Source organism: Carya illinoinensis, chromosome 5 (genome assembly GCF_018687715.1).
Source record: "Carya illinoinensis cultivar Pawnee chromosome 5, C.illinoinensisPawnee_v1, whole genome shotgun sequence".
Taxonomy (NCBI): Eukaryota; Viridiplantae; Streptophyta; class Magnoliopsida; order Fagales; family Juglandaceae; genus Carya; species Carya illinoinensis.
In genome coordinates this window covers 46936390-46961393 of record NC_056756.1, presented here as the reverse complement: position 1 = coordinate 46961393, position 25004 = coordinate 46936390, and the positions used below count along the sequence as shown (strand labels likewise).

General features: G+C 36.9%; 2 protein-coding genes across 7 annotated transcripts; one reads left to right on the top strand and one right to left on the bottom strand.

The window, feature by feature from the left end:
* Window positions 1–115: 115 nt before the first annotated feature.
* Window positions 116–7600, bottom strand: LOC122309578 (probable plastid-lipid-associated protein 14, chloroplastic). 6 transcript variants are annotated; one of them, XM_043123097.1, is made up of 14 exons: window positions 7338–7599; window positions 6281–6606; window positions 6125–6168; window positions 5969–6047; window positions 5765–5881; window positions 5292–5474; window positions 5119–5205; window positions 4252–4358; window positions 4069–4156; window positions 2909–2989; window positions 2737–2813; window positions 1926–2061; window positions 1390–1452; window positions 116–872 (listed from the first exon to the last, which is right to left on the bottom strand). In XM_043123097.1, the coding sequence occupies exons 2-14, from the start codon at window positions 6593–6595 to the stop codon at window positions 222–224; spliced, it is 2028 nt and encodes a 675-aa protein (XP_042979031.1). In that variant the 5' UTR covers window positions 6596–6606; window positions 7338–7599; the 3' UTR covers window positions 116–221. The 6 variants fall into 6 exon arrangements, with proteins under 6 accessions (XP_042979031.1, XP_042979029.1, XP_042979027.1 ...); XM_043123095.1 differs by having other exon boundaries at window positions 6281–6673; window positions 7411–7599; XM_043123093.1 differs by having other exon boundaries at window positions 6281–6673; window positions 7338–7598.
* A 4886-nt stretch (window positions 7601–12486) lies between these two features.
* On the top strand, window positions 12487–23587 carry LOC122309417 (peptidyl-prolyl cis-trans isomerase CYP95-like). The gene is made up of 5 exons (XM_043122903.1): window positions 12487–13552; window positions 17970–18894; window positions 20661–22041; window positions 22130–22213; window positions 22842–23587. The coding sequence occupies exons 1-5, from the start codon at window positions 12979–12981 to the stop codon at window positions 23517–23519; spliced, it is 3642 nt and encodes a 1213-aa protein (XP_042978837.1). The 5' UTR covers window positions 12487–12978; the 3' UTR covers window positions 23520–23587.
* The last annotated feature ends 1417 nt before the right edge of the window (window positions 23588–25004 follow it).

Below are 25004 nucleotides of genomic sequence, written 5' to 3'. Positions count from 1 at the left end.
ATCCGAAAACACTTTAGGGAACGTATTTTTTGAGGCCTCTATAGTCAGTTTCTTGAAAATAATATTTATAAGCCTTTTATCAGTCTCTTTTCACAAGATCTGTGGCAATTGAGAGTAGCTTTCAGTCATTCCCTTTCCTTTAGCAGTGAAAAAAATAATTAATTACAGAATAAGATAATCAAATGAGACAACAGATATTTACACTTATATTAACAATAGTGTTATCTACTGCTTTCATCGACACAAGACCTTGTGAATAATAGGGCTGAACCATTCACCCCACGCAGGACTAGCAGCCTGGAGTCCACATATGTTCCACATACAAGCTTTGACAAATCAAACATTTCGGGTGGTAGTAGTGTCCGAACTTCCTGCACTATGTTTCTTGCAGTCTCGACATCTTGATTCAATGCATCAACAAGATTCATTATCACCTCGATGTCTCCTGAAGCAAGTTTGGCCACTGGAAGGCTTGATGGAAACTCCTTAAAAGGGATTGCCTTCCTCCATTTTTTACCTGATAATTTCTTAGCCAGAGAATCTTGAACATTTGATGGATCCATGGTGAAGTTTCCTTTGGTTTTTTCTTCCTTAAGATACAGCCGTCTTCCAGCAGTTAATCTGAATAACGAGTCTACTTGCAATTTTCCAATTATGCCAGTCTTGTCATGGGGCCAATCCCGACCAATCATGACTGTGAATCCAATGTCTGAGGTGAATGACAGATCGGTGTTCAACTTTGATGCTCTTGACACACTCAGGTGCACGTCACCAATGAGGACTCGGGCAGGTGGCTGGCGGAGCGTCAAGCCTATGTGCCTCCCAGTACAGTACACTAACCGCCATTTTCCAGGGAGCAAGTCCAGCCAGTTCTGCATGACCAAAATTACACAAAGCTGAAGAGGGAGCCACGTAATACACCAGCTACACCTAACATGTGAAGTTGGTGCAAAAGATGTTCTGCTCAGCCTGGAATACAATCATGAACTTGAAAGTACGCAAACTTCCTGGAGGTATACCATCAGAAAAGCTTCCTTGACCATTTTGAATAGTATAAGTTTGAGCTAGAGCAACAAATGATTAATAATGTATAGTACATTAGACAAGAGTTTTTTCCCAGTGATATAGACTGTCCAATTCAAGGAGCACCGGAATCTTCCACATACAGAAAAAGGGTGTCTTGATTTTACTACTCTAATTGACTGCTTCCATATGCTAACATTACACACAAAAGATCAGAATGGTTTTAGGGCTCCAACTACAGACCAAAAAGTTAAGCTAGTCAAGCAGCAGATCATTAATAAAGGAAACAGTCAACAGTGCGATTATCAAACTATTGAACTAATTAATGAGAAGTTGATGAGTAATATAAGAGAATGCAGATATTACCTTTGGCTTTGAGTTAGGATTCAGCATTTCCATCAACTCGATGAAGTAGGAAAGCCTACTACGCTGAAACATTAAAGATAAGAAGCTCAGTGCAACTTCAACATTCGGAAGATCTGCATTTATAAGATATATGTTTTTGGGAATGGCATACAAAAACAATACTAGAAATTTTTATCAAAGCAGATGTTCTTAGTAACTCCTGTGGTTCTGACAGGACAATCAAGTAGTATCTCATTCATATTTCTTTCAATAAATTGAAATAAGTAGAAAGAAAACATTATTATTTTGAGTGTTGGTATTCCTCCAACCAGAACATAGAGATAGAAAATCATTAGCAGTCAGAAGCCAACTTGATGAGCATGCCCTTGGAAATCACACTTTAGATTGTTTAAAGTAGGAACTACGACATAGTTTCCTTAAATATATTTGAGTCATGGGCTCCATGCAATTCATTAAAGGATAGCAATGCCTATATTCACTATGAGGCACTGAAAAAGAATAAAATTAAGAAACTCGATTCAGAAAGTAACCATAACCTGATGTTGGCCATAAATGTATTCCTCGGTAATCCTTACAGCAGTAGAACCAAGACCCCATCTGATTATATCCATGGATGGGACTACCCGCCATCTTGGACCACAAAGAAAAGGGTGTCTAAGAGCATCTAAACAACTGCAAAGAAGCTACGAGGGATCATTACAAATGGCATTATTACTCTCAATAACAATTCAATCTCTAAACAAATGTGGTTTAAAAGGCACATAATAGTGTAGCCATTGTTTTTCGCTCTAAATTTTCAAATCTCACTTTAGTAGTTCATGCAACTATATATGTCTCCTCAAAAAGAAGAAAAACCCATAACTACTTCCAGTAGATACAAAAGTACATCTTAGTTTAAATTTCAGTTTGCTTATTATTCCTAAAAATGTAGAACAATTTATATTTCATTTTTCAACATATATGACCTTGTGAACTTCTCTGCCTTCAACGTTCATGCGGTTTCCATTTGTATCAAGTGAACATCATAATCTTAATCTATTCATGTTAGGCACACAACAAAATATCAGCTCAAAAATATTACATTTCTTTTTTTATAAGTAAAAAACATGTACGAAAAGAAGGATCGCATTTCTATTCGTGTGCTTTTAATCTAATTACTCGTGTAACAGAACAGACCCAGATATATAACTCTATAATTGTCATATGTGAGATGTCCAACAGTTTCATCATGGGACGCGGCATTTATATCATGCTTGGGCCAATTTCAATTAAGAAGACATGATGAAAAGAAAACTCAGATCCTTCCTTTCAAATATGATATTTTTATCACATATACAACAGATATACCTTATTCTTTTGGAAGGTTTGGTTGCGAGCAATGAGGACAAGAGGTTCCAACCTGCACCCCAATTCCTATCCAGTATCTGCAAGAATGGTAACCAATCAAAAGATCCTCATATGAATAAGGGAAAGGAGCATTGAAAGTGAAATAATTCACGTGGAAGGAATAAAAACTTACTTGGAGTCCAGTATTTCCCAATGGGGAATTCCTACTAAGGATTTTTAGAAGAAATTCCCGCAAGCATGAAGGATCCTTTCCCTGCAAATACATTGAGATGAAAAATCTAGTATTACCAGACTTTTGCACCATTGCACATTATCTAAAGCGCCCGTTTCATAATCTGATTGATGTTTTGAGAGCTGACTAATTGAGATTGATATTACTACATGAATGAGGTTAGTTTCAAATATAGTCATGGTTAAGGAAAAAGTGACTCTGAGTCAACAGCTTCAAGAGAGAGAGTACATGCCAAAACAATTGAATATCTTCCAGATATTTGTTGAAATGTTTCAACAAATGCACAAATATATTTACCGAAATGTTCCATGGAGGACATATTTAAGAAAGGGATTCAAAATGATAGTGCTCATGTATTAGGGTCAGAAACAAATCAGAAGGGACTAAATTTAAGATAAAGTGCCCAATTACAAACATATATGTAAAGGCCGGATAGTAAATAACTGATCAGGGATGAGAGACCTAGTTCATCTACACGCCACAGGAGAAGGAAGACAAGCTACCAGTTTCTCCCATGAGAGGAGAAGATGATAATACTAAACGATACCCATATATTTGTTCGAATATCTAACTCATATGATTTTTTTTTTTTTCTGTAACTCCATAAGAACAGCAGTTTGTAAACAAAGTTATGTCTATATAGGGTGATGTGAATTTTTTGGGACAAGTCATAAGAAAGTCATGGCATCTAATGAACGATGGATGCTACCCATGCAATGTTGCTCATCTTGCACATTTATTTACTTTTTATGGTTAACAATAACTTTATTAATGAGAATGAAATAGGCGTTGCCGAAGTACATAGCAAGTATCCAAAAGAAAACACCTACTACATTCTATGAACCAGAAAAAGAAACAAGAAAATCATGAGCAGTGAGCACTAGTTGCATCGAGAATCTTGCACATATATATATATATATATATCATTATATAAGATGTCCCAATGTCTTCCCACATATAGATATGAGCTGCTATCACCGAAGCATGAAAAAGTTCTTGACAGGAAACATGTATACAATATATGTCCTCAAAGCAAATTCTCTTCTGGATTATATGATTAAAATTTTTGAATTTAAAATGGAAAATTTCGCATCTTATACCTTCATGAGAAATGATTTGAACTTCATAAAGATTAAGGGATCCATGAGTTCCCGCAACACCATTTTTGCCATCATAAATCCAACACATCTTTGCATCACATACAAAACAAAATAAGCATCAAGAAGATCATCTGGGGACATGAAACATAATCTACTTCTTAGTTAACTTTCTCCACACCATACCTCATGTCAAATGCAATCATCATTTGTCGCCTATCCAAGTTGTTGTCCAGAGCACTAGAATTTGAACTATTCTCATAAAAGTCAGCAGCATTTCCCAATATTCCTACCTGACAAGGAAAATTTTAGAAGCTAAATACATACAAAAGTCAGCCATAGATGGAAGAAGAAAACTAAACTAGCCAATCCTAAATGAAGTAACACCAGAATTCCACCTTCTTGTTGTAGTTCAGATTGAGATATCTCTTGCATTAGTTAAATCTATCAAGATCAGTGATCAACTACAATATCCCCCATGGAATGCAATAACTCAATGGAGGCTTATTCTAGCATACATTTGAAATAGTTGAGCATGTATGTCGCAGATAAACAAACTACTACTTAATTAACCGATCAATAAGCTATAAGTTGATACAACACAAAAACTTCCCGCCATAAAATACTTAAATTTTTATTTATAACATATGTGTAACATCATTCATTATACATTTCATGAGCTAGCATTTGTTATTACAGGGAAAAAATAAGTATAACTTATTACTTCAAATTATCCAAACAATAACAATTTCTCTTTTTAAAAGTAAGATAAATATTTCAAAGCGCAAAGGGATGTAAACCAAACACACAAGAAGTATATAATAGGAAACACCTGATCAATTATTATTCAAATAACACTTTTAACCATCTCTAACGGTACCGCAAAAATAATTCTCCAGCAAGTACAAAAACAGGTATGCGGATGCACATGTACTTCATATGTTTTTGTTAAGTCATAATTGATAGACATTTTCATCAAAATCACCAATGCGAAACTGACAGCAAAAGAAAAAAATTATATTCTGACATCATACATGGAAATCTGGTGCTTACTTTAATATGCCTATCCACTGGGCTTATGTGCACATTCTCCAGCCTCAACTCTGTATGGGCAAGTCCATGGCTGTGCAAGTAATTCACCTGAATTATATAAACAACATAACATTACAAATCCTCCAATTGTCAAATTCAAACTGTGCGTTAATCACTGCAAAAATAAAACATACTCCAATCAAAAGATCCCTCATCAATATTCGAATAAGGCGCAATTGCCGACTAACTGCAGGCCCTCCTACTGTGTCATCCCCCACCCTCCTAACAGACTCTTCGTCCAATACAAGAGTAGCTTCAAGGGTCGGAAGCCAATCTGACTGTTGAAGCCAATGTCTTAAGGAGAAACTGCCATGATACTACGGTAAAAGTTTACAATTGTCAAAAAGAATAAGGGTGGGTAATCTTTTCTTATTGCAAAATTTTCATATAATAGTCAGCAGCCTGCAGGTACAGATGAATTTAAATGGAACCTAGAAGTACTATCTGTCTATAGCATGCAGTGAGCATGGCTTGTCCTTTGAGGACAGATATGTTTGATACAATTAGACTCTTTCTGAGACCGTACAGCTCATGGTGAAGCTTATCACGATCATGTGACAAAGTGAGTGGTAGTACAAGAATCCATCCAAAATGAGAAAGTACCTACCCCATGGACCAGGGTAAACGAACCTCGACCACTACTTGTAGGTGAAGAAATGTAACCATGAACTTGTACTGAGTAAGAATGGTACATAAGTCTCCGACGAACTAGCTTCTTCAACACCTAGGGACATTTCAAAAAGTATAAATAATCAAACCAGTACAAACCCTTCGCAAATGGCACAAAGATTATGATGGACAATCTACAAACCTGTATTGCTCTTTTTCCTCTGCGCTGGGCTTGAGCGGTAGTAAGCCGTCGAAGAACAACTCTTGAATCATACAGAGGGCTGCAAATTTCACAATATGCCTTATATGAGGATCAACTCTTTGCAACATGACATCACTCAACCAAAAACAAACTGACCTTTTAGCATTCTTCACTGAGGCTTCAAAAATTATCTCATCGGCCTATAAAAAAGCTCAATCAAGTTTCCCACTGTTAATTTCAATGGCCTAGCAGCACTCATTACTAGACTAACACAAGCATACAGAAATAAATAACTAATTCTAACTTTCATACCCGTCCACCAAGGCCAATGCTAACACGATCAATAATCTTAAAATCGGATATCTTGAACCTCGTAACATGCTCCAATTCTTCCTCCGCAGAATCCAATTGAGCACTCGGAGCATTTTCTTCGGATTCCATCGATGATACAGATTTTCTTGCTGGTGAACACCGTACACCCAAAAAGTGTCTCTGATTCGAGCTAGAGGACTTCCCAATCAAACGTATGGGACTAGATCTGATCAGTCCTTTTGACAAATTCCCACTAAAATACACTATTTCAACACTTTCCACCCTTGGAACCCAACCAATTCCACATAGTGCCATTGAAAAGAGCTCTGAACATAAGAAAATACTAACAAAATCTAAGTTTTCTGCGACCTTTCATTCAAGCTCCATTGTTTACTGAAAAAGGAAAAACAATGCGATGAAGAAAAAGAATAAATCCTCCATTTTGAGTTTTTTAGGTACCAAAAAACCATATGAATCCACTCACTTACATACTGTACTTTAGATTAATCGAGCTGGACACAGTTTTTTATTTTCTAGGAACAATAACAAATAACTCTTTTCGTCAACTTTCTAGGCACGCAACCAGAGCATATTGTGCTCCATTTGGCTGCCTCAAGAAATAAATTCAACCCAAGCTCACACAAAATTTAAACTTTCTTCTCTCTAATCCCACAGCCACCAAGGCCCAAACAGGCAATTACACTCCGTTTGCTTACTGAGAAATCGAGTAGGAAATAAGGATCCAAAATTTGCTTGGGTTGAATCGAGTAGGAAACTTTGCTTTTTGTTATTGTTTCGGCTACCCCAAAAAGAAACGAATCATAATTGAGAAACTTTTAGGGGAACGGAACAACGGAGTTCGGTGCAGTTGAGACAGAGTTTAAGTGGAACTTGGAACTCACAAGTATATCAATCTTAATAGTAAGAATAATAATAATAACAATAATAATGTACAAATTTCTTTCCATTTCAAGTTTTCAAGCTAAGTTGTGTTTTCTTTTCCTGGGCAGCCAATCAGATGTAACGGAAAGATGGAGAAAAGAATTCTTGAACTTACCGAAAAAGGAAAGAGAGGTTGGAGACGAGAAGGCTAAATAATGGGGAGAGAGAGAGAGAGAGAGATGTATTACTATAAATAGCGAGTGTGAATTGTGGGAAGCGTGCGATAATTGCGTGGGAGAAAATGGTGGAAACGTTTAGCCATGGGCATTACGCACGTCCGTGTCCGCCTTCCCCTCTGAAAAATATCTCTATTTTCTTCTTCTTCCACCGATCACATTCTCTCCTGTGAGATTTCGCCGGTATCCTACAGTGATTCCTCCTATTCCGCCGTGTCACGCCTTTTTTTTTAGTTAAAAAATTTGCTAAAATTCAATTCCTACGATCGATATTAATATATTAGGAAAAAATAAACAATTTTACCGTCTTTTCTTACTCCTAACATTAAAGTCTGAAGACCTAAATTAATTTTAGATACATTAAAATAATAAAAATTATATTTATAGTCATTTTTACATATTTTTTATACACATCATTAATTTAATTAATTATATTATTTTTTTAATATTAAATAATTATTTTAATTAATTACATCAATAAAATATATAAAAATAACTATATATACACCCAAACTTGATTAAGTGGTTTGCGTGCTAAAAAGCCCAACTCCTGTGGCTTGCTTCCGGACCACAACTTTAGCCCAAAATAAGACATATAATTGTATGTCTACATCCCTCCAATGAAGGCCAACGCGCACACGTAACTCCGTTACCCATCCGTGCTCTTACATTTTACTTATGGCAGATGGGGAAAAAAACAACCAATCGTGTTGATGAAGTTTTATTAGAATATTATAAAAAACAGACACTTCTATCATCTTAATAACGTGGTATCTTTTGGAAGCAGATTTCACTGGTTTTGAGGATTTGGTCTGTTATGTTCAGGCTAAATGCAGTCGTATAGTACTGAGGATAAGAAAGTACAACCTCCTATAGCTGCTCACAATTCCCTTTCACTGGGGTCAGATGTTAAGGGCAGTTTAGGAGTGAATAAAAAGCCATAAGGAGTTTGGGTGCCACCACCTGTTGTTTCTCTTAAGTTGAATGTAGATGGTGCTCTATTTCCGGATCTACAAAAAGCAGGCACGAGTACAATCCTCAGAAATGACAAAGATGAGGTATTGTTTGCTTCAGTAAGAAGGAAAGAGGTGTAACTGACCCTCTTTGAGATTGAGTTGTTGGTCATTCTAAGGGGCCTTCAACTATTCATACACAGAGGCATTAACAACTTAATTATTTGGAGTGATTCTTTGATTATGTATATGTCCCTCATTGCAGTATTCAACATGTTGGACGTCTTGGCAACGAAGGAGCGGATAAACTAGCTAAGTATGCTTGGCATATTGAAGACTTGAGTGTGGGAAGTTCCCGATTGTGTTTAGTCTGTTGTTTGGGTAGACAAACATAGGTTGTAATGTTTTCTGATATTTTAAATAAAGTTTCTTCTTCTTATAAAAAAAAATAGAAAAATAAAAGGAGGACCAGACCTTAATTTTATTGATAACCATCACTTATGGCAGAGAAAATACCTTACACAAGAAGGAGCTTGAATGTTACATTCAAAATCCCAAAACCAACCTCCAATAAATTAGGTGGAAATGATTAAAAACAATAAAATATGCACAAATAAGAATCTAAAAAAGGAAAAAAAAAATATATTAATGCCTAAGGTTGGGAACACATGCACAATCCAAAGCAAAAACGTCTACCATATTTTAGGAAGTTGTAAAAGGGAATAAAAGCCTACCGTATTACCATGTGCACCGAATGAGGCAAGGCTATCGGCTAAAGTATTGTTTTTCCCGTTAACATGATAGATTCTAAAAGAAAAACAGTTTTTAAGATGCAAAATATCATTCTAAATATTAAAAAAAAAAAAAATCCAATGGGGCTGAAAATTGGAATTAAACCAATTAATCACCACATAAGAGTCTAATTCCACAATAAGGTCAGAAACATCTAATTGGTAACACAAAAGCAAGCCAATATTTAAAGATGAAAGCTTAGCAAAAGTGTTGGTGTCGATGCTCAAAAAACAAGAAAACCCATCAATAACAGAGCTATTAAAGGCCATTAATATGCCCTCACAACCAATAATACTAGGATTACCTTTGAAAGCACCATCAATGTTGAGCTTGAGAGTTCCCATGGGGGAGGGATCCACTTTACAAGGAAAGGCCTCTTAGTTCTAGCTGTGATACTTGAAATATGAAGAGACTCGATGACCGAAGTATTGAAACAAGACAATAAGAACTTAGGTTTAAGCAAGGGGTTGAGATCACGCAACCATTTGTTGATCTTGTAAATGATGGTACTAACACTAGTATGGCTATCTTCAAATCTAGCTTTGTTTAGTTAACCAAACCTGCCAAAGAATGAGAAAGGGCAACAAGCAGGCGAGTAAGTGGAATTGATCAGCATAATGAGGACCACCATTAAATAGTGTTAGCTTTCCAACTACTAGATGTAGTATGCATATAGCCAAAGATAGAAGCAAAATAAAGCCACACCCTCATAAAAAGGGAACAATCAATGAAGACGTGGTTGGTAGTCTCCACAGCGCCAACAAAGCAAGAAGAACAATTAGAGATTAGGAGATTACCACATTGTTGGACCTCTCGTCGAGGGTGACACAACTGTGCCACAATTTCCAAACGAAGACATAGATCTTGGTGGGGATCCCATGATACCAAATAAAAGACACAAAAGGGAAGACATGAGATTAGTTTCTAAAAAGGTTCTTGGATGATTTAGAGGTAAAATTGCCATCTTGACTATGCTTCCAAGCTCTAGTATCAAGACCCGGTTTAAGGGTTACAAGGGAGTTGCTAACTTTCAGTAGTAAAAATTTGCCACCATTGTACAAGAGATTATTAATGATCAAATCAATAGGTAGAATAGACATTTTTAAGAGATGAGGTAGGGTTGGAAACCGAGAAAATTTTTGGGCTAAAAATTGTCATGCCAAAAGTTTAAGTACCCTCATTGACTTTTCATAAGGAGAAAACTACAAATGGTTCTCCACGGGTTAGAATGAAAAGTTTTGGCCACAGCGAGGTTCAAGGGAATGACGTTAGTCATATAGTTTTGATGCAGGGTTTGGGTCCAAAGAGAATTAGAACACAGAAACGTCCAAGCCAATTTACAATGGAGTGCTTTAATGACATCAAATAGGTTTTTCATACCCAAATTACCTTCCGAGAGAGGCCAGCAAATACAATTCCAAGAAACCCATTTTTTCTTGGAATGATTCACTATATGTAGTTTGAAATTTCTATTGAAGCATTACAATTTTGATATGTCCATGAAATTGAGAAATTGATTTTCGTCTACCCTCCAATCAAAATCAATGAGATTTTAAGAGTTTGTTTCAACAACCGATCGCTCATCCAAAGGGATTGACAGTCGCCTGAAATTGATCTTCATTCAATCGGTTCTCTGATGAACTTTTATCAATTGAATCTAATGCGTAGTGAACGAGACTGGTAACAACTTCAACATAGATATTAAGCACAATAATGATTTAAAATTTATACAGACTAAGTGGATGGATAAAGATTGCAGATTTGATATCATTTTAAGCGTATAAATTTGTATAAATAATAGTGATTTAATACACTTGTATAAAATTATATAAAGAGTGGAATTATTCATAAATGAGTAGTGCTGTTTGAAATCTTGTACACAACACACTATTCACATTACGTATAATTTTTAAGCCCAGCTCGACATTGAATAATGTGTAAAGTTAATTTATACACTTCTAAGTCTTCAAAAGTGTCTTTGTTATATGTGATATATGACAGTATTTTCTAGATTTGATTGCTATGGATGCAGCTCTTCTACACTGGGAGTGGGATCCTACTTCAGCAAAAGCTCTAGTTCTTATAAATTGGGAAAGAGTTCTAACTAGAGTGTTTCTTGCATTTTGATTTGAGAAATGATATTTATAATCATGGAGTGCGCAAATATTACATAATTTTTTTAAAAAGTAAATTAATATGATATCTATATGAAAAAAAATTAATTTTTAATAGTGGACCCCACTCTTTTTCAAAGTAATTATGTGGTATTTGTGCATTTTATGACTGTATATAATATTACTCGTGATCAAACAATAAAAACCAAGCAATTATGAAACACATTAACTTATGGTTACATGGTTAGAGGAGTATAGAACTTCATAACGGCAACAAAATGAGGCAAGTATAGTCAGGAACAAAAAAGATCACAGCAGAAAGAAGTCTTTTGGAAAGAGATCGCTGCCAAAGGGGTTCTTCAATTTGGTGAGTTTCGTCAATTCAAAACTTATTCATTAAGGCTCTTCCATTGATTAGTTGGTTGGGGTATGTATTGTAACATGTCTAAAGCACTTAGTACATGGACACCTATTACATACAAGTGAAAAAAAGGTGCCCATTTACAGTATATTTTCATCCAAATTTCTTAACCAATTAATGCTTGGATTAGACTCTAAATATTAACTTCAAGAAAAAACTATAACCTTTTATACGATAAGGTTCAAATTTTAAAATTATATTATATAAATATTTTACTAAGTTTGTTCTACCTATTAACTTGAGAATATAATTTTTCCCGAGCATTATATTGGAAAACAATCTTGTAATTTTATAAAATTATAGTGTGACAATTGGATGTTTCTTGAAAGTTGAGATCAAGGGGGAATCGAGAATTTTAGGCTTTATTTGAATGTTAAAATAATTTCAGATGATTTGAATTGATATGTGACTAATAATATTTTATAGATTCTATTAAAATATATTTAAATATAAATAAATTAATATATATTTAAATATATAAAATAGATTGAGATTAGTTTAATTTTTTTTATAAAAAATTAAAAAAATAATAAATCTCATCAAAAAATTAAAATTAACTTAGCATGCAAACATATCCGTCTCCTAATTTCACTGTTTCACTTGACCAAAGGTATATTCCACTGATCAGATCCGAAAAGATAAGGGGATCCACCAATGCCTATGTCGGGTGCATTTGATTACTCTGCGTTGTTTGTCCCTTCACAGTTTATCCAAACGTGTCACATTTTCATTGGACAGTTAGAGGGTAATATCGTCATACGGTCTCAAATTATCCTCCTAAGTCTTCTCGGAGTCTCGTAAACAAAACAAAGACAACCCAAGGGCTGAGATTTGAGAACCTCCTTTTCTCACTTCAAACAGCACATGCACGATTTCCTTCCGCATTTATTCCCCCCCTCCGGTTCTCTCTCGGTGGCTCTCTCGTGCTTCACACAAATTTCGGTCCCCATCTTTTAACCCCCTGCTCCGATCCCCGCGATCCTTTCATTCAGGTAACTCACCGTCCGGTTATCCGACCACCGTCCACTGTTAGGGTTTTTGTTTCGTAAGTGCGGGCGGTTCAACCCCTGAAAGTTTGTAAATTAGGGTTCCGGTTTCTGAGTCTGAGTGAGTGCTTGATTTTGTTGAGAAGCTGCATGATTGCGGTTCTGATCTCTGGTTTTGTCGGTGAAAATCGTTCGGGGACTCGGGACTAGGGTTTTGAGTTTCGATCTGAGTGCTAGTTTTTGTTCGCGGGAAATTAGGGCTTGAGCTTCTGTTCGGGGAGGTTTGTATCTTGAATTTGAGATCGTTTTCAGTGATGCCGAGGAGTTCGCGGCACAAATCGAGCAAACACAGTTCGAGGGAAGCGAGGGAGCATTCGGACTCGGAGAAAGACTCGAACTTGAAGGATCGGAAGGGCAAGGAAGAGAGTGGCGGTGTCTCTAGGGTCCCCAAGGAATCGGGTTCGAGTGAGAAGCGGAAAGTCGATTCTCTGAAGGAGGCCAAAGACTTTTACGGGACTGGAAATGGGGACTATTCCGAAGAGCATGGCCCTTCCAAGCGACGGAGGGAGCGGGCAGGCGACGGAGTGAGCGATCGGTGGAATGGAGGCGAGGAAGATCGGAATGAGGTGTCAAAGAGGTCCAAGGAGTCAAAGGCTTTGGGGGAACCGAAGAGTAGTGGTAGCAGTAAGAGGAGAGAGGAGGGTGTGGGAGTGTATGGTGAGGGTGCGGAGGCAAAGAAGAGTAGCGGGAAGCATAGGGATTCGGGTCGAAAGGAGAGTAGGGAAGGCGGCATTGAAAGAGAGAAGAGGATTAAAGAAGCGAAAACTGATAGGTTGGTCGTTGAGAATGAGGAACAACGTGAGGCCAAGAAGGTGGTAGAAAAAACTGGTAAGGTAACTGGTTGGTTGTTGGTATATATGATTTTTTTGTGATTTTAATGACATTTTAATATTCTCTGCGGTTGTTATGACCGATGCTGGGTGTTTAGAGTGTTAGAACGTCAGGTCGTTGCTAGCATACAAAGTAGATACCATTAGAGTTTGATGGTAAGGCTATTTTAGTTCTTAGGGAAGACCTTGGAATCATTATTTGAGTTTAATCCAATTTTAGGCCCCATATACGGTTTGAACGAACTTTGTGCCAGTCAGTGGCTGATAAGCTTAATTATAGTAGATTCTTTGGTACATTGCTGGGGTTGTAACAAATGGGCGTTGCTACATTGCTTAATCCAATTTTGGTTGAAACCTCTATCTGGTTGTAACAAATGGGCGTTGGTACATTGCTGTGCGATGGCCCTTCTACATATCCAGCCATTTTTCTCATAGTTATCCAAGAACTGTTCTTCAACCTAAAATGATTTATTAGTCCGACAGATCCATTACATTTTCCAATTAAAATCACGTTTTACTGAGTGCCTTGTATGCATTGTAGCTTTGCTCCATAACGTATCTTATAAGCTTCAAAATATATATGATGCTGACTTATCAAAAAAAAATATATATATGATGCTATTAATTTATTATAGTCGCTGTAGGAGTTGATATGCTTGTCCAATTCATGGAATTGTGTAAAAAAACACCATGCTCAATTCCACTCTTGGGATTAAGAAGAAAAATGTCTTAGATTCTGTAAATATCTCCCCAGTTCTTTCCTTAGCTAGAATGTAATTAGGTGTTCTTTTGTATACTTCCTGTGTACACGGCGATGCCTATTTCATTCGTATGAATAAAATCTTCTTATTACTTATTAAAAAAAAAAAATATCTCCCCAGGTTTTGTTTAAGGGGTAAATAAGTCTTTACTAGGGTAAAGAACGTTTTAATTTCGATTTGGTAGGATTGGCTACACAAATCCTTTGTGTGATTTTTTAGTTTTTAGGTTAAAATTTTTTGTCAAGTCTTTGGCAATGACGTCTTTTGTACTTGTCTCTGCACGCATCTTTTTGGGTATTCCTCTGTTCCCATTGGTACCTTGGATTTCAGAACAGTAATAGTAGAAGAAGCAACCACATGATAAAAAACTAACTTTGGATTACTTGGATTGTTTAATTTACTTTACATGAAATGAATTTACCTTTGGAGACTACTGGGAAACTTGGATGGATCTAAAGGTCTTTGGAAAGGGTAGAAATTATAGTGAATATGATAAGTGTGTCCCAATTATAAGCATTAAAGAAACTTATCAAAAAAAAAAAAAAACCTATGAGCATTAAAGAAGTGGTCAAATCCATCCCTTGAGGTGAAATTTGACAAGTTCCTATGCCTTTTGCATTCTCTAATAAAGTATTTGATTACTTGTAAAAAAATCTGAACAATTCTTGACCGGATACGTCTAGTTGATAATACATTAAGTAATATTCATGTTCATTTAAATTCAAGTAAATGCTTGTTTTGCTAGTGAAAAGGAAGATCAAGGATAATGTTTTTTTTTTTTTGATAGGTAAACGATAGTATTAATATGAATAGGCATAGCCCAAGTAAAACAAGAAGTTATACAAGAGATAAGGATAATGTTAACAAGAATGCAAGCTGTTAATCTAAAAACTTATTGTTAGAGAATCATACTGCAGTAAATGCACCTCAAAAATGGAATTCTTTTTCGCTTGTTGTCGTGAAATTCATTTATGTATTAAGTGGAGTGCTGATTAGGCAAATTCTTTCTTCTATAACTATAGAAGTCCATCTTTCATAAGCACAAGATTGGGAATTGGAGTTGCTTTCCTCATTCTTCAAGCTTTTATACTCTACTAGGTCGAGAGGCAGTGGTTGAGGATAAGATCTGGTGGAATTGTCCACAAGAAGGAAGTTTGAGGTCAAGACTTTTCATCAAGCATTGCATTCTGTTGGTACTCCCTTTACTCTAGAGAGGCATTTGGCAGAACGAAGCCCCATTGCGGGTGGCATTCTTTCCGTGGAAAATTGACTTCGGAAAGATCCTAGGTTATAGATTATTTGAGGAGGAAAATTTTAGTGATAAGGATGATGTATGTGCAAGAATAGTGGAGTACCAATCCAAATCAAAAGTGCAATAGTATTGAAGAAACAATTGATAATTTATTGCTGCATTGTAAAGTTGCTAGAGAAGCATGGTCTCTATCTTCCAATTTTGGGTGTTGGGGGTGATGCACCAAAGGATTGTAGAGTTGCTGGCTTATTGGAGAAGTTATCATGTAGGTCATTGCAATGTTTTAGTTTGGCTTGTGCGCGTGAATAAACATAATTCTTGGAACTTTGAGGACTGTGGGAACACGGTGGATGATCTTAGAACCATATTGTGAAAACCTCTGTTTGAATAGAATGGTCCAGGTTTGTAATTATATTGATTTCTATGTCTTGTTGTCTTCCCTCTTCTTCCTAGTTAGTGGCTTTCTCTTGTATACACCTTGTGTACTTGGGTTGCACCCCTTTCCACTGATTCCCAAGTAATAATAAATGCCTGATCCATCTATGATTGGTGAAGATCAGTCGTGTGGCCTTTCTGGATGTTGAAGATGTTGTAGATTTCTTTGCAGGGTAACTCCACAGCAGATGCAGATGCCATTAAATATTGACTATAGTTTTAGGGTAAAGTGACAAAAGTGCCTCATCATAAGATGTGTTGCTACTTCGAAACCTTTGTCTGATTTGAAATTATTGCTTACTTACATGAAGCAGATTGAGACTACTTCAGGTGAAGACTCCCACATCAAATAACCATTATTTATTTTCCAAGCCTTTTTTAATTTGTCAAATATTCATCAGTTCCTTTGATGTGGCAACTTTACTATAGTTGGGGAGACTGGTGAGACCAGATATCTTTCATGTGGATGCAAATCCATCAGCAATCATTTTGGGAATGTATGGTTGTGGGGATCACCGATGCGCTGGGGACGGTTTTATTCTAACTGGGCGATTCAGTGTTCAATTCCCCTCCCCCCCCCCCCCCCCCCCCTCTTTTCCTGCCACATAAAGGATGTTTGTTCTTGTTAGATAACTCAAGCATGTAATCTTTTTACCATCTATAGATTATAATAAATATGTAGCCTTTTTTGTAAATAGTGATTTTTGGAGTCCAGTTATGCTTACCAACTGCATTTCTTCATTTTAGTGGCAACGTATTCTCTAGAACATCCTTAATTCTATAAAGGATTCATTTATTTCCCACATCATGCTTCAAATTCCCTTGTAATAAAATCAAACCATGATCTGCTAAGTTCATGCTTGGTCACAGTCTTTGGTTCTTCATGGCTTTGGAGATATAAGGGTTGATGAGAATTATATATAATCTTTTAGCAATAATGCTTGCTATTGTGACTTTTTGCAGTCTAGTATAATATTTAGACAGCCATGCATAGGTGTGGTTCTTGTATATGTCCCGTGTACTTGGATAAGAATCATGATTGAGGGAGACATAAGTAAATGGTCTCTTTTACGCTGCAATAATGCCTTGTGCACAAATGTTTTGGAGGCCATATCTAGTTGGCTAAGATATCCTCTTATCTTATACAAGTGTGTGACAACTGATGACTCTTCTTCTTAAAATATAGTTTTGAATGAAACTTAATATCTTTGAATGAAACTTTTTTTTTTTTTTGATAAGTAATATCTTGGAATGAAACTTAATATCTTGGATTTAATATTGGAATATGAACCGAGAGTATTTCAGTGTAATTGTTGGACTAAAACCTTAAGGGGTTGGTCTTGGTTGCATGCTCCTTGCTGGTCTTAAGATTCAAACCTTGGGTGCAAACAATTTCTAGGCGCCATCGGATTGGGGAAATTTTCCCTTGAATAACTCGAGGTGCACTTGTGGTAAACTTCTTACCATGGGCTTTTGCACACCCATAATTATTCGGGACTTCGTTTAGAACCCTGGTGCCAATAAAAAAAATTTGTCAGATTAATATGATGGGTTATCAGAAGTACTAGTGCTATGAGAGATTTGAACAGTCAAGATTTTACTAATAAGTTTTGTTTGGGAAGAGGGTTTTTTATTTAGAAATTGTACATATACTGCATGAATTATATGTTAACCTGTTAGATCAACTAAGTTTCTTCTTGATTCTAACTCATGCACCAAACAAACTGAGTATTGATCTGACTTGTGATCTAGTTCCCTGCCCTTTCGTATGTTCTTTTTCTTCCTTTTGAGAAGTATTGAAAGATTTCATATATGATGGTATATAAAGACTTTGTGCTAAAACTGTTGTGTGAAAACCATTAATTTTTTTTACCAATAAAAGGAACTGTTGTATGAAAACCATGTAGATGATCTTAACTGCTCTTCTTGAAACTCCCATTAACATTTTAATTTCTGTCTTTTTGCAGGTTTGAATGCACAGGATGAGCTGCGAAGTCTTGAAGAAAATCAGCTTGAGAAACGAGTGAGGAAAAGAAAAGATGGTTCTGGTGATTGGGAAAAGCATCAAGATGATATTGTAGAGATTAATGATAGAAGATTTTCATCTAGGGATGACTTTGGCAAGGATGGGCGGCAAAAGGATGAAAAGCACAAGGATGAGAGGGGTAAAGACAAGTACATGGATAGAGATAACAAGCACCGTGATGACAAGCAAAGCGATGATCGCCCTACCAAAGATCAGAGTAGCATCAAATCTGATGATAAGCATCCAAGGGATGAAAAAGATGCTGTAGAAATACGACAGAAGAAAATCAAGGACATTGATCGCGAGCGTGAGCGTGATAGGGATCCCGGTCGTGAGAGGGACCGGGATCGTGATCGTGGCCATGACCGTGAACGTGATGGGGACCGTGGGCATGGTCGTCACCGTGATCGTGATAGTGATCGTGACTATGACTTGGATTGGGACCGTGACCGAGATCGTGGTCTGGATCGCATTCGTGATCGTGGACGTGAGCATGACCGTGAATATGATCGTGACCGAGAGCGAGACCAAGACCGTGACCGTCATCGTGACCAAGATCGTGACCGTGATCGTCATCGTGACCGTGATGGGTCGCATCTTGATGACCGAAGTGTTGGATACAAAGATGGTAGGGGAAAGAAAAGATCTCCAGATGATCGTGACGATTCTAATGATAATAAACCTAGAATTGTCAAAGCTAATTATCCTGATGGAGAAAACAAATCTTGGAGTGGTGGTAAAGTTGAATCGGATGCTGATATGGGGAGATCTCAATCACGCCAATCTCATGCAGACACTCCAATTAGTAGCAACAGACGGAGAACTTCACCCAGCTCCAGTTCATATGTTGGTATGGATGAGTACAGGTAGTTATCTTACTTGCGCTCCATTTAGTTGGTAATCTAGTTGGAGTTAGCGTAGTTACTTATGTAACTTACCTTTGGAATTGTAATTGCTTGGGTGTTTTTATGGTGATTTTCTTTGTGTGTTCTTTATCAAAATTAGGCTATTCTGGTTTATAGTATTTGAAACGTATTGTTACTTATCAAAATAAATATTTGAAACGTATTGTTGTACTTGTTAAAGCTGCGGTAGCTTTGCAGGCTTAGTAATGCACTATGGCAATCTATGTGCTTTGTTTTTATTTTCCTTTTATATAAGCTTCAGTTTTTCTTTTTTTTTTTTTTTCTTTTTTTTTTGGGGGGGGGGGTGGGGGTGTTGGGTTCAGTGACGTATTAGAACTGCTGAGATTCCTGCAGAATATATGGGCAATACCTTTAATTCTGTGTTATATGGTCCAAATTGTTTGTTTATCTTTTTGGTTCAATCATTTGCTGCCCTAGCAAACCATCAGTGGCATCCCAGTAGAAAAATCTTGATTGTGGGTTCATGGTTAGAAGTAGTGAGTAATGTGAGAAAGTAGGAATATAAATTTATATATTAAAGTTTCGTAACCAACCCGATGCCATCTTTTCACGTGTTGCAATTCATGTAATACAACTGCTTGATGCAATCAAACTTGGAGTATAATGATTAGAAGTGGCATCAATTGGGTAGAATGTAAGCCTACAACTGGAATGATGACATCCGAAACATGAAATGGGCTCAACAATAGCATTTGAACTGGAAAAAAAAAAGGGGTAAATTGGATTGGTGGGTTTAGTCCGGTCTGATACCTGTTTCATTTTTCTCAAAACTGGTCAAAATCGGTCCGGTTCCAGTTTTCCTTCTGTGTAACGCCACACCGGACCAGACCTGGGTAGAATGTAAGCCTACAACTGGAATGATGACATCCGAAACATGAAATGGGCTCAACAATAGCATTTGAACTGGAAAAAAAAAAGGGGTAAATTGGACTGGTGGGTTTAGTCCGGTCTGATACCTGTTTCATTTTTCTCAAAACTGGTCAAAATCGGTCCGGTTCCAGTTTTCCTTCTGTGTAACGCCACACCGGACCAGACCTGGTTCATATATATATATTTTTTATTTTTTACATTGTATAAAATATTTTTTATATGATTTTGTATATTATATATAATTTTATATATAATATAGAATAATTTTGTATTATATGATATTTTACTAATTAATATAATATTAAATTTTAAACCCTATATCACTAGAGTCTATAATACAATTATAATGTATATTATAATATGCCACAATATATTATCACTATATTATTATATACTATAATATATTATGTAATATATTGGAAAAATTAGATATATTATCACTATATTATTATATACTATAATATATTATGTAATATATTGGAAAAATTAGATTGAACTGGACCGGAACCGGTAAAACCAGAAGTACCGGTTTAGGGGTGTAACCGATGCAGTATCGGTTCTTCAAATCTCAAAACTGATAGATACCAGTTCGGTTCTAAAATATATTCAAAATTGGACCAAACTGGACTTGTACTCCTAAGCATTTGTTTAAATTCTTATTTGGCTGTTCTAATATATCTTCAAGTTTCATTTGAGATCAAATATATGGAACTTGAATTCACATGCAATTTCTCAAAGGTGAAAGAGAGTTTTATTGGTTTTTTATTTTCTTATATTCTGTTGAAGCATATGTGGAGTTGATGGTGAGGATGTTCTTCCCCCCCCCCTTGTTTCAGGCATTTGAATCTGGAAGATGTGAAGTATGGGGATAATAAATCTCAACAGAGGCCCAAAGCAATTTCTTCAAGAGAGGTAAGTGCTTTCTCTGGAGTGCCAGAGAAAGGTTCCAAGTACAGATCCATGGAGAGAACTGTCAAAATGGATGACAGTCATTTAGGGGAGCTGTCAACTGAAAGGTCTTCAAGTTCCAAGGCATCACCCAAGGGCTTGGTTGAAAGATCTCCTTCATCTTCAAGTCTTGACCGAAGGTATATGAATAGAACTGGTGTTAGGCGGAGTCTCGATATCGATGAAACAGGACGGAGAAGCATTGCTTCTATTGATGCAAGAGATTTCTCTACAACTGAGGACAGGCTGTATCGAGACTTTCCACTAGAAAAGCCTCCATTGGATGATTCCTCTCAGGCAGATTCGCCATATTACAATAGAACTAGTCTGAGCAATGCATCTTCTCTGATTCCCCCGCCATCTGCATTTAGAGCTGGAGTTGATAGCCCTTCTTTTGTGGGTTCATTGGAAGAAGATGGTAGACTAAACTCCACTGCCCGATATAAGAGGGGTAGTGATTCTGGCATGGGAAGAGGGCATGGAAATGCTTGGAGGGGTGTCCCAAATTGGTCATCATCCGTGCCAAATGGCTTCATTCCTTTCCAACACGGACCTCCTCATGGAGGTTTTCAGGCGATGATCCCCCAGTTTCCTTCTCAACCTTTGTTTGGTGTTAGACCTGCTGTGGAAATTAACCACTCTGGGATTCATTATCATATCCCCGAAGCTGACAGGTTTTCTGGGCACTTGCGCCCAGTTGGCTGGCAGAACATGATGGATGGTTCAGGCCCTCCTCACTTGCATGGATGGGATGGAAATAATGGTTCAGGCCCTCCTTGCCTGTATGGGGGGCCTGAATGGGACCAGAAGAGGCATTCGATGAATGGTAGGGGATGGGAATCCAATGCAGACTTGTGGAAAGGACAAGATGCTGATATGAAAAGGGACTTGGCTTCCCCATCCCATAAAGATGATTATCCAGTGCAGGCCACAATAGACGATGCTTTGGCTGTGAAGGCAGCTCAGAGGTCTCATCATGAAGATAATTATCAGGAGGTTCAGGCAAAAACCACTGAAATAAGTTCCACGGGCACTTCTCCAGCACAAGAAACTTCTGAAACTCTGCCTAAACCTGCCCATGAGAAGGCAGCTGATCATCCTAAATTATCAAGTGATGATGTTTCTCATTTCAACATTTTTTATCTTTCTAAGCTCGATATTTCAGCAGAACTTGCACGTCCAGAGTTGTACAGTCAGTGTATAAACTTACTGGATATTGAACAAAGGGAAACTACTGAAGAAGATACCACTATGGATGTATTTTTGGAGGTAGAAAATCTTGACAGAACTCTGTCGCTTTGCAAATTTTTAGTCTTATCAATAGCTGTTGCATTATTGTTGTTTTGTAATGTGACAGGATTCTGGAAGAACGGGTCTGAAATTTTCCAATAACTTATTGAGTCATTCACCTTTTCCTGCCATAAAGGATTCTGTTCTTCAGGTAAATTTTATGATGGATGAAGAGAGTTAAAAATTGCTACTCCTGGATTTGTTTTTTTTTTTTTTAGGTGGTTTGGTTGTCACGTGTTGTATTCAAATAATGCGTGTATCTATCTGTATTCAAATATAATTTAACAAGTTCTTAGACCCTCAATTTACTTTTCTCTTTCCTCGTACATGATTGCAAAGCAATACAACTGTAGTTACCTGGTATGTATGTGTCATAATTGCCAAGTACAAGATGTATGTGGCAAAATTGCAAACTAAGCATAGCAGTTTTCTCGTCAGCCTATGGTCTCAATAAAAGTACCTAGATTTCTCCAGTACTCATTTCAAATGTACTTTTATTTCCTATTTGCAAGTGGTTTGATCTGGGGAATTAAATTAACCTGATTTGGAGTGTCATTTTTTGAGCAGTATAGCTGTCTTCTGAGTACAAAGTAACGGTCACATATACTTTTCCCGTTTAGACGAATTCATTTTTACTGTCATTCTTAGACCAACCTTGGTTTGCTATAATTGGGCTGCATGGGCAATATGGTTTTAAGAATCTTTCCCAAACATGATTTATGAGACTAAATATTATTGATTCTAGCCTCTTATTAGTTTAAATGCTTTCTGGTTTGCAGAGAGCCATGGACCTCTACAAGAAGCAGAGGGTGGAAGTAGTAGGTCGGCTGCCCGTTGCTGTGGGAACATTAGGCGTTGTCTCACCATCAAACCAGGAGACACAGGAAGAAGAGCAAGGCCCCATCTGCGATGTGGTGAAAGCAGAGGAGCCAACCGAACATTGGCGAGATGAGAGGGGAGTTGAAGATGGCTCAACTGTTGTAATGCAGGAAAATATTGAGCCAGTTTCATCCCCCACTCAGGAGTTCCAGAATCATGTTGATCCTCCACCACAGAGGGAAGTGCTGGTTCAGGCCTGTGGTGGTGAGAACCAAGGAGAGTCGCTGGCAGTTTCCAGTGGCGAGAAAAAGGATAGGATGCCTTCTGATCAGGTGAATTTGGAGGTTGCAGATGGGGATTGTATTTTGAAAGGTAATAATGAATCGCAGACCACCGCCACCACCACTGCTACCATTCCCATGGATGGCGAGAACATTGAGAGGATTGGCAAGACCAAGATCATCTGTGAAAAATTGGCATGTAGTGTAGAGGAAGGGCTTTCAGGTGATGCAATAAATGGGCCTAAATGTTATCCGGTGGGTTCTCCCAGGGCATGTGAGGCTATGATGCCTGGGTCAAATGAGTCAGAGTCGGTAATTTTAAGTCGGATACATCATTCTCCTGAAAGTACACATTGAGACAATTTCAATAACTCTAGCTTTTCTAAATTGCATTTTTGGGTTTATGGTAATTTTGCTCTTTCATATCTTTGTTGCCTCTCTTCTTCAGTGAGGAAATAAAACGGGAAAATCTCCTCTTTTGACAAGGGGTCAGGACCAACGTCATTTTGTTCCGTTTGTTATTCTCTAGTACGTGGTTGACGTACTGCTGGACCTTTCTTTTTGGGTGCTGGGTGGTCCTCCAATTATGCTCGTTCCCCGAGAAGATCAGGTATATCCGTGCTTGCCTAACTCCTGCATATTCTGTTGCCTTTCTGTGTGTTCTTCCTGAGTTATTAGGTTGAATGGTGGATGGCATCCACTCCCCACTCCTGCATTTCCATTCCACTACTAATTCTTATTCACTCTTTACTGTTTTTTAATTGAGCTTTCGATTGAAAGTAGAGTGAATGCTCTCAAAATAAAACTCCAAAAAATCATACGGTCTATTTTCTTCTATATAGAGCAGACACCTGGGTCGGATGTTCGAAACTCGACCCACTTAAGTATCTCCTCATCCTTTACTTCAGAAGACTGCAAAGAAACTAGTAGGAAAAAAACTAGGGAAAATATACAAATTTTCTTGGACAATTTTGGCAATCACAAATTATAATGTTTCATATTTTCTTCCTTCCAAGATAAAATTTTTAAAGTTATTATTCTTAAAGTTTTTAAAAAGAATTTTCTTATAAAAAAAGTTTTAAATATTATTTTTAAAATTTTCATGTTTATTAATTTTTTTTTATTTGATAAAAAATATGATCTTACTAGAGGAGTGGTTTAGCCACCTTGGGGGTGGATCTTGCAACCCTGGCCATTGGAGTGGCGGCAGATCACCCTGGTGTTGGGGTGGATGCTGGGGGTGGTCGGCCTTCCATGTGGTGGCAGCCAGGGTGATTGAGCAACCCCTCTTGGGGTGGATGAACCACACCTTGTGGGTGGATTTCCACACTATTTAATGTAGTTTACAGTTTTTTTTTTAATGGTTGTAGAGATATATGTCTTTCAATAAATATTAAAAAAGTGATATATCTTTTTATTCGAAGATGTATTAACTTTTAACTAGTAGTGGTCTAACTATTTTTTGGTCAAATTTTGATAAGGAAATTCATTTTTTTCAAATTTAGTTAGTTACTTTTTAACAATACCGAATAACAAAATCTCTAAATTTATTACTATTTTATTAAAATATTAATTTTGATATTTTCATTTGTTTTAATTTTAATGGTAATTGAAATATTTAGTCATTATTAAAAAAGTGCAATTAATTTTCTAACGTTTGTAATATTCCAATGAGTATACTTTTTTATTTAACTGTATTTTTTTACAAGAGTCATATTTTTCAAACAGCAGGAAAATACATGTTTTTATTGGCAAAATTAAAAGTAATCGGAGGAAAAATACATAAAATCCTTGATTAGTCAAGACTCAGAAAACATGGAATATCAATTTATGAACATATAG

Bases quoted from the DNA above. Each gene is read 5' to 3' on its own strand.
- LOC122309417 (XM_043122903.1), top strand. From the start codon at position 12,979: ATGCCGAGGAGTTCGCGGCACAAATCGAGCAAACACAGTTCGAGGGAA. The intron at 18,895-20,660 runs GTAGTTATCTTA...CCCTTGTTTCAG, and splicing joins GTTGGTATGGATGAGTACAG to GCATTTGAATCTGGAAGATG. The intron at 22,214-22,841 runs GTAAATTTTATG...TCTGGTTTGCAG, and splicing joins TAAAGGATTCTGTTCTTCAG to AGAGCCATGGACCTCTACAA.
- LOC122309578 (XM_043123097.1), bottom strand. From the start codon at position 6,595: ATGGCACTATGTGGAATTGGTTGGGTTCCAAGGGTGGAAAGTGTTGAA. The intron at 4,359-5,118 runs GTAAGCACCAGA...TTTCCTTGTCAG, and splicing joins CAGTGGATAGGCATATTAAA to GTAGGAATATTGGGAAATGC. The intron at 873-1,389 runs GTAATATCTGCA...TTGGTCATGCAG, and splicing joins ATCCTAACTCAAAGCCAAAG to AACTGGCTGGACTTGCTCCC.